Source organism: Doryrhamphus excisus, linkage group LG16, assembly GCF_037039965.1.
Source record: "Doryrhamphus excisus strain RoL-2023G ecotype Guam linkage group LG16, RoL_Dexc_Guam_v1.1, whole genome shotgun sequence".
NCBI classification, from domain to species: domain Eukaryota; kingdom Metazoa; phylum Chordata; class Actinopteri; order Syngnathiformes; family Syngnathidae; genus Doryrhamphus; species Doryrhamphus excisus.
The window spans coordinates 8,549,777-8,562,567 of NC_136372.1; the positions used below are offsets into that span (position 1 = coordinate 8,549,777).

Below are 12,791 nucleotides of genomic sequence, written 5' to 3' on the forward strand. Positions count from 1 at the left end.
CGCAAATAAGTCCGGGCTCTCGGCTTGTCTTGTTTGCTTTTCCCGCCTGAATTTATAATGCAGACAATACAAGATAAGCTCAGGATTTAGGATGAGTGTAATGTTTCTCTGACATATGGCTATTTGTCTTTGTTCTCGCAGAAATGTCGTTGGGTTTCAAGTCTCTGTTTACGTTTGCGATAAAGCCACTGGCCTGCCCTTTAGTGACCTTAAAAGCCATCGATTGGATCCTGTATTGTATTGATGTGCTTCTTTAGGATTGTTGTGCCTTTAAAGCTGTACATTTGCAATCCACAAACGTGACATCAAGGCTTCTTTTGGTTGTTGTCATTTCAACTTTAATCCAAAAGGTAAGTAACAAGCCTATTGTCTTGAGCGAAATTAATGGCCCATTTAATAGTACCAACAGAGGGCATTTTTCCACAGTAAATTCATTCAACTTACCATAACCTGGATAACCGAAAATATACACAGACACAGTCATGGCTCGCAATTTTGCTGAAATGAAGGCAGTGCTTGAAAAACTGTTAAACAAATAAATTTATCCCATGGAAAATGTCAATTTAAGGTCACATTTACCTTCATTGAAGGTATGATTGTTGACTTAACTGAAAACAGGAAGGTGGTAGTGACTGATGACTGCCATGTGATGCCTTTGAGAACTGTCACGTCTTCAGTGCAGGTAAAAGTAACCTTCAATGTTCATTTATCTTGTTCCGTCGTCATTCATATACATTCAGAATTGTTTCATGCATATAAAGCTAATGGTTGGACTATAAAATCATGTTTTGTATTCACATTTTTTAAGAGTAAACCACTAAAGACATCATAGAGATGGTGATGTAACGTCTGCCTCAGGTTGCCATTCTGTTTAGCTAGTTAATAGGATGCTAACAAGGAAAGATATTTGGTGATCAAAACAAATACATCAAGAACACAGTTTATATAACAAGATGTGTGAAATCCTGAGAATGAACGCACACTGAAGCAAAATTGTGATGTAAATTCACAACCTTAACTGAAAAACATGCTAACCGGGATGGACACTAACCAAGGTTCCACTGTATTTTATTTATTAATTTATCCAGCCATCCATTCTTTATGCTGCTTATCCTCATTAGGGTCAGATAATACTATCTGCTCACAGTTGGCAGTTTTTATTGTCACAATAAAGTGTTTTGCATTTTTTTTTGACATCGCCTTCAGAGATGTCAATGACCGTTAAAGCCTTTTAGCTGCGCCGTCTTTTCCTTCCTCCTTTTTGCACCTGCCTCACCCTCCAACCTCCTTTTAAACCACAACTCACAGGTACGCTAAAGGAGGAAAGACTGGACAGGGAGGGAAACATGGTTGTACAAGCTAAATGAAAGACAGATGTATTTGTGTTGGCAAGTGTGTGGCCTGATCCTGGAAAGCACAGATGCAGTTCACTTGGCTCAATGTGTGTGTGTTTCTGCTTTTTTCTCCTCCCCCAGCAGTGTTAGATGTCTCACTTTTTTTTTTTGCTCGTGGAACAATGGCGACAGTGCTTGTGCCGGCTCTGAGAAGGGAGGAGTGTTGTGGTGTGCTAAAATGACCTCCAGTCTCCGCACAGCCTCGCGTCTTAATTAATGAAATGCACAGAGAGGGCAAGCAGGCCTACAATAACACAGGAGGAGATGCTTTCTGTGGAGGGTAACAGGGTGATAATTACACACGGCGCCCTCACCTCTTTTTTTTACCTCTCTCACTCTTTTCCCACATCCCTCATTTGTCTTTTTCTCTATCTTTGCTGTCATGATTAATAAGCTAGCACATTTATGCCAATTCATCTACAAGGGAAGGAGGGGGAATCCTTTTGTTGAAGAGAGAGCTGTTTGGCAAGTCTTTATCCAACCCAGAGAGAGGCTTTTTTTTTTTGGTGTGACGACTGATGGCGTAATCCCTTTTCACAGCGTGGTCTGGCTGTGCCCGATAATGCCAGCCCGCTCAATTTCAGCATGCCCTCCACTGGGGCGGCAAGAAAGGGGAAGTGGGGGGGGGACCTGCTGGGCACGGCGTAGCTCATTCAGCCATTAATCCGGTCCAGGACAAGGGAAGATGCTGCTGCTGCTGCTCTTGCTGCAGGCGACGCAAGAAGGGTGTTAGCACTGTCTGCTGACTGCACAGTGGCATCCGCGCTTTCTCTCCTTCCACAATAAGCAAGTCAGCAGCGACAGAGGGGATTTCTCGAAGCGTATACGGGCAGAACTAACGTATCCCTGGGTGGGGGTCTCTGGAGGTTCTATAGGTATTTCTCACAGCTCGGTGGCTTCAGAGGAACCTAATGATGAGGAGGTCAAGAAAGGGAACTATATACAGCTATGCGTGCGTATCAGAGGAACCATACAGATCGAAGAATATCTATTTGTATTCATTTATACTCTTAAAAAATGAAGGGAATTTCAATTATTCCACAACCAATTATGAAAAACTGTGAGTCATTGCACTATTTGTACCCCTACTGACTTTGTTGGGGTTTTTTGCCACATTGTTGCTGACTTATTGCCAGTACAAATGTTTATTTCCTATTCAATGCTGTATCGTATTTTTCCTTTTGAATTGAGCTGCGGAACCAAACTGACGGTATTGTAAAACTTTACCAATTTACAGTACAAGTGATTCGTAACTGTAATGTGTAAAGATAAGTGAATCACTCTTAATATTAAGGCTAAAGCAATAGAATAACTATAATGATGATGAAAAAATGCACCATGTACGTACATGACGTCTTCTTTTGCAATTTCAGTTTTACCCTTTTGCAATATTCACTGCTTTGTCAGTCGGGGTGTCACAAGCAAGATTAAACCCATCCAGAAAAAATAAATAAATAAATCACACGATAAATGAAAATGAACTTAATAATTTTTCCTGCCTATTTTCCTCATCAACAGGAAGGAAGAGGGTTCACTCACTGAGAACAACGCCGAATGGAGGGACACCTCTTGTTACTCACAGAGTCTCTGTCTCAAATGCCGCAGTGCCAGTGTGGGAAAATCAATATTAAGCAAGGTGAGCCCATCAACACGAACAAGCCAGTATGTTGAATTAATTCACAAATCGCAAAACTTGCCCACCTCAAACATATCCAACCAACCTGGTTTTCCCATCTGGGAAAAAAAACTACTTATTGAGGTGCGGAGGTGTACTCACTGTGATGTTTGGTCGGGAAAGTAAATACAAAGGAACGGCACAAAATTGTGTGCATTCACAGAAAGTAATCACAAAAGAAATGATGTTGTTGTTGAATACAGTTGACAAGTCAGCATTTCAGGAAATGCTGCAAAAGTTAGAAAGTACAAATTACCTGTGAGAAAATATGTCAAACTCAAGTTTGACAACTTTACAGACTGAAAGATGGGCAGAAAGATTAATTCATTTTCTATGTGGCTTGTCCTTGTAGCCAGTAACAGATTATGATATATTATGATTATGATTATCAGAACCTTAGTGGTTTATTTGGTCTCAACAATAATATCGTTGAGCAACAATTTGTGGGACAATAAACATGCGGATAAATACTGTAAGTTACTTTGTCCAGTCCTATTTTTTCATTGTACTTTTCTTAAAATTAATGTTAAAATAATCTCGCCTTGTTCTTGTGGGCCCAATCTTGTGTCTTGTCTTGTCTTGACACCCCTAGTTGTTAGTCTATTTTCTTTCTATCAACGTGGTTGATATTGTTGTCTTATTGACGCGGTATTGTACTGAGCAGTCACTACAATACATTGCCATATTGTCCTGAGCAGCCAGCGCACCACTTTCCCATTTGATAAAAACTTCGTTTTTCAGTTTTTCAATGGTGATCATTATTGCTGCTTAAGACAATTGCTGTTGCATTGCGTACAGGAGGAATATACATCGAGGCAGAAGAGCAAGTGGAGAGGAGGAACAGGCTGGGTCCGCCTGTCAGGTCGGCTAATTGAGAAAAAGTGACAGAAGCATGAAGACACAGAAAGGGAGGAGAGAAGATGAAACGTGTTTGGGAGGAGGAGGGGCAGCATGGCGGTGCATCTCCTCAGGTTTGACTAATTGAAAGGAAAGGATGCAAGACTGCACATGAGAGAGCGAGAGATAGAGAAGGGGGGGCGGGATTTAAAGAGGCAGGGGATGTCTGTGAGGGGGTTTAAACGCTACAAAAGGGAACGCTAGCAAGCTGAAAGATGGACAAGTGAAGATAGGCTTGGAAAGGCGGAACAAACGCTAGTGGATTAGACAGGTGCGAGGAGGCAGTTTGTGTATGAGGAGAGTATGGTGCTCCGGTTAGTTCTGGCATAAACAAACGGGTCATATGGACCACATCCATTTTGTCTTTTGTCCATTTGTTCCTGATTCATTGAAAATCACATTTATTGTTTTTTTTGTACCATCATCACATACTGCCACCATACACATTTTACATCTTGAACTAGAATGGGGAAATGTATTGAATAAGTCATGACCTAATCATCCCTCAAGCTTTTTCCATGCCGATGAGTCGAAACAGTGGAAAGCATGAAAAGACACATTTTTGAATGTGAAACTCACGCTGTGACTTTAAATGTCATTTTTCGGACTGTTCTTTCTCATAATTATTCTTTTTTAATCAGTGTGGCTGTTTTTCATGACAGCTTTGAATTCATCAACCTATTTTTTAGAGTGATCTTCTTAATATGATGTCATTCTGCCATTTTCCTCAGGTTTTTTGAGGTCCTTAACATGCATAAAAACTCGCCAAAATTTGCAAGCTTATCAAGTCCGGAGAAAAATTTGATATTTCAGGTCATGAAAACAGACACCGAAAGCTCACTCAGTGGTGTACCCTTAAAATTTGGGGGAAAAAATAGCCACTGCCACCATTTTCATGGATCATCTCAAAATTTGGTGGCGATGTCAATCATGCCAGGAAACATGAAAAAGTCTGAAGAGCCCATGTTCCAAAACAAACAGGAAGTCAGACGTTTTGGTTTTCGGCTTTTTTGCAAGTTTGTATTTCGATGAATTAATCCTGGTGATTTTGACCAAGTGAGCCCAAGTGAACGCAAATCAACACAGTCTACACAGCTGGGTGATGATATACTGCCAAGAATTTTAGGTGGTCTATAAGATGTGGGCGGAGCATAGCAACAAACTTTGATCCTTTAATTCTAACTTTGCTTTTAACTTGGAACAAACGTGTAAACGTCAATAACTTGGCTCCAAAGTTGGTATTTAGGATGAAGACGAGACCTTGAAATTATGCCAATGCCACTTCTAGAATTTTCTCATCCACTGGTGACTCCTTGTAGGGGATTTTTCATACCAACATCAAATTCGATGGAAGTATGTAAGACAGGCAGACCAACATACGTTGTGAACCGTATAAATGTAAATACACGTGATGGGTGTGGAATGGCGGTGAAGTTTCTGGCCATTGACCATCAAAGTCTCATAATTTGACTGCAGATCTGGGGCCGTGGTTAGCATGTTGGAAAGACCTGGTTTTGATTCTCCACTTGGGTATGTCTCTGTGGAGTTTGCATGTTCTCCCCGTGCATGTGTGGGTTTTCTCCGGGTACTCCGGTTTCCTCCCACATTCCAAAAACATGCTAGGTTAATTGGCGACTCCAAATTGTCCATAGGTATGAATGTTAGTGTGAATGGTTGTTTGTCTACATGTGCCCTGTGATTGGCTGGCGACCAGTCCAGGGTGTACCCCGTTCCTTGACTGAAGACAGCTGGGATAGGCTCCAGCCTATGAGAATGAGTATAAGCGGCATAGAAAATGGATGGATAGTCACATCTCATTGAAAATAGGAATCCAACCTCAAACAATATTTTGCAGCTTCCAAATGTAACCACCCCAAATTGACTTGCTTGCTCCTACTATAAATTTTGAAAAAAAATATCCCCTGCCATTTGTTTCACAGGTCTTCATGAAATTTGGTGGCGTTGTTGATCATGAAGCAAAACACAAAATGTCTCAAGAACCCATGTTGGAAAACAAACAGGAAGTCTGCCATTTTGGGAGAAAACCAATATTTGTATTTTGACTTCGACCAAGTGAGCCCAAATGGAAATTAGACAATAGACAGATGGGTGATGATTTTAGCCCATGTCCTAGGATGTGGGCAGAGCCTTAGAGACTTACCAAGCAACACAAGTCAAATAATTCAACTCAACAAGGTCAGACTTCTACAATAATAGGTGTGTATGATGGAAATCCCACTCTAAAGAGGCCCATGTGTCGCTTTGTCAATTATTAAGAGTGCCTCATTGAGGTGACAGGAAGTGACTACAAAACACGAGCCTTATTGAAAAGACCAGAGTTGATTTTTTGAATCACTTTCTCATTGATAGAGGGCACAAGAAACAGACTGATGTTATGAAGCAAGATGTTTCATCACACGCCCAATGAAGACTGCTCCACACCATTACCAATCAGACAGTCATTACTCCAGTTCACATGGTCAACAATCCTTAAGAAGTGATATGAGGGTTAGGGCTCAGGGTCATGTTGATATTGACTCCAATGGCGTACCCAACGGTTGGAAATGTATAACTGATGGAACGACTGTACCTACCATATGGTCCGATTGTCCCCAATTTTTAAAATTTTGGGTTTGGTCAACAGACAGGACAAGACCACATGACTACCTTTATACTGTAAATGATAACTTTCATAATTGCCTTCCACGTGGTCTGATTGTTACAATTTTTTTATGGTAGGTTAGTTCCATCTCCATCATTGACTCACATGGTGCTTCCTACTGGATAAATAGTATGCATGTGAAAATTATGCTTGAGACACAGGCTTTCAGGTCTCTCCCTGAATGTTCTGAACTTCTTTTTCCATGCCAGTGTTGTATTGAGCAGAATAATGCTGCCCAAAGGAGTTGTGTCATTGCTGAGGTCGGCATGGATGTAACTCAACTAGTTGAGATTGAAACAGACTTTGTTTTTTTTTTGGGGGGGGGGGGCGGGATCAAAATCCTAAGAGATGAGAACAAGAAGCGGGAACACTCGCTATGAATCAAGTGGTGCCGGTGATATGAATGATTTTCGTCAAACTGGGCTGCTTTTGCCATTTTCTTTATTTATGTACTTCACAACCACAACAAAGCAGTTGTCACAGTTCGCCAGCATATTTTATCGGCCGCTCAGCCCCGCCAGCCAACTTATGATTGGCACAGACATCCTGTTGGAGGAACTGTGACCAGAAAAGATAAAGTTTATGTCATGTGTGTGTTCCATCTTGAATCACAAATTGGTCGAAATTCAAGTGAGACTCGACGCCTGTTGGCCATTTTTCTAGCGGCCCCAAGCAACCCACGGGCAGATATGAAAATAATTAACCATTTTATGCACATTGGGCCCATATTTCAGACACACAACTTTTCCACTCTTTATAACTTTTTTTTTATCTATAGTTTATAACTCTTGTGGCTCATCGGGGGTGCCATTCTGACTCTTGGCTGTTAATAACCAGACATTGGAATTTCTCAAGCATGTGTGCACTTAATGAAATCCTTTCACGTCTCTAAATTTCATGTACGGCATTGGACTGGATAGAAGATGACCTCTTTTTATGCATTTTTTTTAAATCATCAACTTGTAGATTATATGTAATATAGCATTTGATTTTGTTTGATGACTCCTTAAAATTAGCATCATAACTCCTCTTTTGTTAACTTCCTAACAGCCTTTCAGACTTTTTTTTTGCAACATTCCAGGGGCCTCATCCATAAAAATCTGACGTCGACCTATAAAAAATGGCGTACGCACACATTCACACAATTTGTGGTTTATAGATTCCACCTTGAGGAGGAGTGTGTGTATGCAACTCCGCCTCAAGTTACACCCTTTCCACACCTCCACTTCACCATAGAAGGTCAATGCCAAGTCATTCATGAATGTGGCATCCGTATCTAAAGAGCCTTGATTACATTGGAATCATGGTTGGTGGGAAGACGACGAGGGTGAAGAAGCGGACTTTCACGGAAATTGAGGGGGAAATACTGGAAAAATTGCGAGACTCAGCAGTGGCATAACAAATAAAACAAAGATTGAGTGACATATCCTGATTATTTAGATACTTTGCACTTGCGCATGATGGTGTTTATGATGAATGTCAAATGATATCCATCAGTGCCATATAGTGTAATATACTTTCCACAAACGTTTTAAAGTCAATTGTACTGTATGCGTGAGTGACAGGAAGAAAAGCTTTGATTCGCTATGCTTTGCATAGATCAATATCTAGAATATAAAACAACGGGTCTTTTGTGGTTAGCATGCAGGCCACACAGCTAGGAGACCCGAGTTCAATTCCACCCTCAGCCATCTCTGTGTGGAGTTTGCATGTTTTCCCCATGCATGCGTGGGTTTTCTCCGGGTACTCCGGTTTCCTCCCACATTCCAAAAACATGCTAATTGGGGACTCCAAATTGTCCATAGGTAGGAATGTGAGTGTGACTGGTTGTTTGTCTATATGTGCCCTGTGATTGGCTGGTGACCAGTCCAGGGTGTACCCCGCCTCTTGCCCGAAGACAGCTGGGATAGGCTCCAGCACCCCCTGCATGGAAATGTATGTCTACGATTTATGGCTCTGACCACAGAACAAGCCCAAACTGGAGAAACTCCCAATCATTTTAGACTCCTAATTTGCATACAAAGACACTGCAATAAAAAAAAAAGAAAGCGATGGAGAGAACGTCTTTAGAGTGCCTTCCTTTCTGCTGGTAGGGGTCCTGCCCATACCTGGAGAAAGGAGGCACCATTGCTGGTAATTGTTCCGCTCATTTTGACAACTTGCTTTTTATGCAAAACAGGCACACAAAAAAGACAATATGCAATTATCTTGAGGAGAGAACAGCTGAATGTGGTTGATGAACAGTCTGGATTCAATCATACCCTCAGTGCGTTATATGCTATTAAACCGCAATACAGATAATGGCCTCCATTGCCTACTGAGTAATAATCCTACTCATAATCACCTCCATTACTTTTATTAGGCTTGGCATTGTTATCATCACTCTTATTAATATTAGTCTGCTTTTCCACAGGAATCAAATGTCTTGGACAATCAAACTGGTGGAAAGGAACACTGGTGTTCATTTTGAGAGAAAATGTTTTGGATGGCTAACACTCGCTTGAAGCGTAACTGTAGCATCGGCCCGTTGGCTCCAGATGCTGGTGCAATGTCTTTAATACACAAAATGGCATCCAATAAGGCATGATGTCACTTCACTACTGAGTAAATAAATACAAACAACCTCTAAGACTAATTTGATGAAGTACATTCAAAAGAAATACATGGAACTACATAAATCAGTGACAATCTGGAAAACCATGTCGGAAATGTATCCTCATCCAGGGTTCAATTTATAGGATTTTTTTTTACAGTACAGCAGTTAGCTTCTTTTTAGACCTGTACGTAAGAATGCTAAAATACATTTCAAAAAGGTTTATAGTGGTGACAGGTTGACTCTGGAACGGATTATTTATATTTTTATTGCTTCCTTTCAGAAAATGTGTTTATCTGATTTTCCAAGCATGTGTGTTTTCATTCACTGTGCACGTGTCACATGTGTGCGATCATGTTTTTAAGGAGGGGAGCACCAGCTGAACGCTCTACAATCGCGGCAACCTTTTTACTCGGCCCGAATTTACGGGCTGTGTGCCTCCAGTGACATTCCAACTGACGCGCGGCAAGAGTACCGCAAAGATTCCTTGGCTGAACTTTTGACTCTTATGTCCCCCAAGCCAGAAAACCGTGGCACAAACTTTTCCCCTTGCAAACATGATAGTCCTATTTTGGTGCCTAAATAAAAGGGTGGGTGCCTGACGATTATAAGATGTGCTTTGATGAAAAGCGAGCCCAAAAAATAGCTATAGCTAGCCAGAATTAGACATCAGGCTGGTGGGAGGTCATTTATACCATGCTGGACTTGGGTGCCCTCTCCTGGGCCACACAGTGCAGCCCGTTTGCATGTCTGCTGTCTGCATGTCTGCAATTTTCTTGACTTTGTGCATTATTTACAGTCCTATTTGAGCCATTCTGATGATTTTGTGTCATTAATTACTTCATTAATTAAAACACATGTCTTTATTACAGAAATGAATTCCAATCGTGCCAAAGGAAAGTGTTCTGTGTTGGGGCGCAGATCAGAGCCAATACATAGCCGAACGTAAGTGTGCTATGAGATACCTTCATGCGAATGGGAGAACCAGATTTGCGAGGCGCTGGAATGGGGTCCACCCCGGAAGGAGGGTGAGGAAGGTGAGGAGGGCGGCCGGGAATGATGTGACGGATGGGAAGGAGGAGAGCCCAGACTACTAGCCAGGAAGGTCCCCATGAAGGAGGCGGAGGAATTTCCCATCAATCCACTTCCTGTCAAGTCAAGTACAGAGAGAAAACATGCTTAGAAAAAAATTAAGATAACAATGACACATTGATTCAGAAGCGTTTCCGGAGTCATTAAACTCTGGTTTTGAATGCCGCCTTAGAGAGAGGGTGAATGAACGCATGTGGGAGGGAGGGATGAGAGCGTAACACTGACAGTAGAGACCCCCCCCCCCCATCTCTCCCCGTGGACACACAGAGGTCTCATCTCACAGCTGAGCACACACTTTTCCAGGCTCTCTCCCTCTTGCTCTCACACACTTTCTGTTCCCCAGCGTCCTCTCTATCCATTATCCTTTGCTTTCCATCCACCCTCAATCTTCCTCATTGCTCTGTTCCACTTCTCTTTCCATTTCACAGCAGGAATCAGACTTTTTTTTACTTAAAGTTAAATTTAGACATTTTTCTTGCCTCCTTGGAATTTTATCCCGGTGTCCCATCTCTCCAAGTCCAAGTTATGTCATTCTAAAATGGCCCATATCTCACCGTTCAAACTGACAGTGGAACCTTGGTTAGCATCCGCCCTCCTTAGCATGGTTTTTGGTTATTGGTTTTTGGTTAAATTTTGCTTCGGTTAGGGTGTATTTTCCGGTCAGTATACGGTGTTAATACAGTGCATGAGTCCGAATGTCTTTTTTTATCACTAAACATCCAAGCTCCGTTGCCCATCGATGACATCATCAGCAGTTGACGCTGTAGTTTTGGTTAACAGTTATGCCACAAGTTTCAAAAATGTTAACACAAAGTACATTTTGAACATTTAACAAATGAACATTTATTTATTTACATTTACATTTATTTATGCATTTATTTATTTATTTTTGCCTTCAATGACAACACGATTATTGACAAAGACAGCAATATGACATGGATACCACCTTTGTGTTTTTGAGGGTGTTTTTTTCTTGAATTCAGTAGTTTCATGCCTTCTTTATCAACTGCTGGTACTTGCAATGTAAAGCCGTAAATACAAGAAAAGCATAGACTTGAGGTGAGAAACACTATTGAATTCAAGAAAGGATTCATAGCAAAATACAGACATGTGCTGTTCGTGTTGATCTTGCTGCCACATCACTGTCTTTGTCAATCATGTTTTCAGTGAAGGTAAAAGTAATCTTAAATGTTCATTCATCATGTATATGTATTTCAATTAGTTTTCTGCATGCAATTGTTAAAATATAGCAATGTGTTTTGTGTTAACAATTTTGCAGTTCTGGAACGGATTAATTGGATTTACATTATTTCTTACGGGAAAAAATGATTGGGTTAGAGTAGGTTTCGGTTGGAGTTGGACTTTCTGGAACGGATTAATAATGCTAACTAAGGTTCTAATGTATTTTAGCTTAAGCCTCAAAATACAAATGTGCTTCCTCCCTGGGACCCAAACAGTTACATCACATCTATCAATATATATATATATATATATATATATATAATATTAATATTAATGTTCATATTAATATTATGTATTGTATATACCGTTATTCTCAAAATGTTTCAGAAGACATGCAAGCAAACATGTCGTAGAGAAAAAAAACATGTAGTAGATACATCCTTCCTATAGATCCTATAGATATATCCTCAAAGTTTTCTAATCATTTGACCAATGGTCAATGACTAATAGGTGGCCTTTTTGTTGCGTTTTGCTTGATGGCAGCCATGTTTTTCAACCAATTTTGATTCAATTTTACAGACATGTGCCTGTAAGTCCCCTAAAGGTGTCTGCCAATTTTTGTGGTGATTCAGTGAAGCACCCTAAAGTTACAGCTGGTACTTTGCAGAGCACAATGAGCGGTGTGCGGTCAGATAAATCCAATTTATACGGGGCAAACTTTGGTGTGAGCTCCCCATATGGTGTATTTGTCAGAAAAATAATAGCAAAGGCAACACTGTAGTGCGTGTGTATTATATGAGGATAGAGGATAACTGCTTTTACCCGGAACTAAGTTTCGGAAACCCCAGTTTGTTGTTTCTTTTTTCGGTGAGGAACAAGTAACAATTCCTGGGATTGTTGCTGTGAAATTTTTTCCAGATAAGGCTTGATGCTAATTTTTAATCAGAGGGCGCCACAACAAATATACGAACAAGGGTGCATGCAATCAGGATAATGCTGCATTGCAGTTTGTTTTTATCTCTTCTGCATCTTCTGCTTGTTCTACATTGTTATTTTTTCAAATCTTTGATGGGGTTTTTTTGTTTGCTAAAATGATTACGTAAACATGCAAACTAGCTCAAAGTTACCACAAAAAGAGACTTATTTGCTATAATGTATCGCTATGAGTAAAAAATGTAGGCCACATGCTATTAACAATGGCCATTGTCCGCCTGTTCCTTCCTGACTTCCCTTGTTCCCCACCATAATGATTGCACCAGCACAGCAATCTGTCCCTGGCTACTGTGTGCTTAACAA

General features: G+C 40.8%; 1 protein-coding gene and 1 long non-coding RNA gene across 6 annotated transcripts in view; one reads left to right on the top strand and one right to left on the bottom strand.

The window, feature by feature from the left end:
• bahcc1a (BAH domain and coiled-coil containing 1a) overlaps positions 1-12,791 on the bottom strand; it is a 66,884-nt gene that overhangs the window by 21,686 nt on the left and 32,407 nt on the right. For 4 of the 5 annotated variants that reach the window (XM_058048128.2, XM_058048127.2, XM_058048129.2 and 1 more), the window contains exon 3: positions 10,187-10,369. In XM_058048128.2, the coding sequence (XP_057904111.2) occupies positions 10,187-10,369 (183 nt within the window). Of the gene's footprint in view, positions 1-4,732; positions 4,968-10,186; positions 10,370-12,791 lie in introns of those variants that run through there. The other variant, XM_058048130.2, reaches the window with a different exon arrangement.
• LOC131102674 (uncharacterized) lies at positions 609-4,092 on the top strand. Its single transcript, XR_009119478.2, has 3 exons — positions 609-682; positions 2,913-3,030; positions 3,868-4,092. It is a non-coding gene; the product is annotated as an uncharacterized LOC131102674 (long non-coding RNA).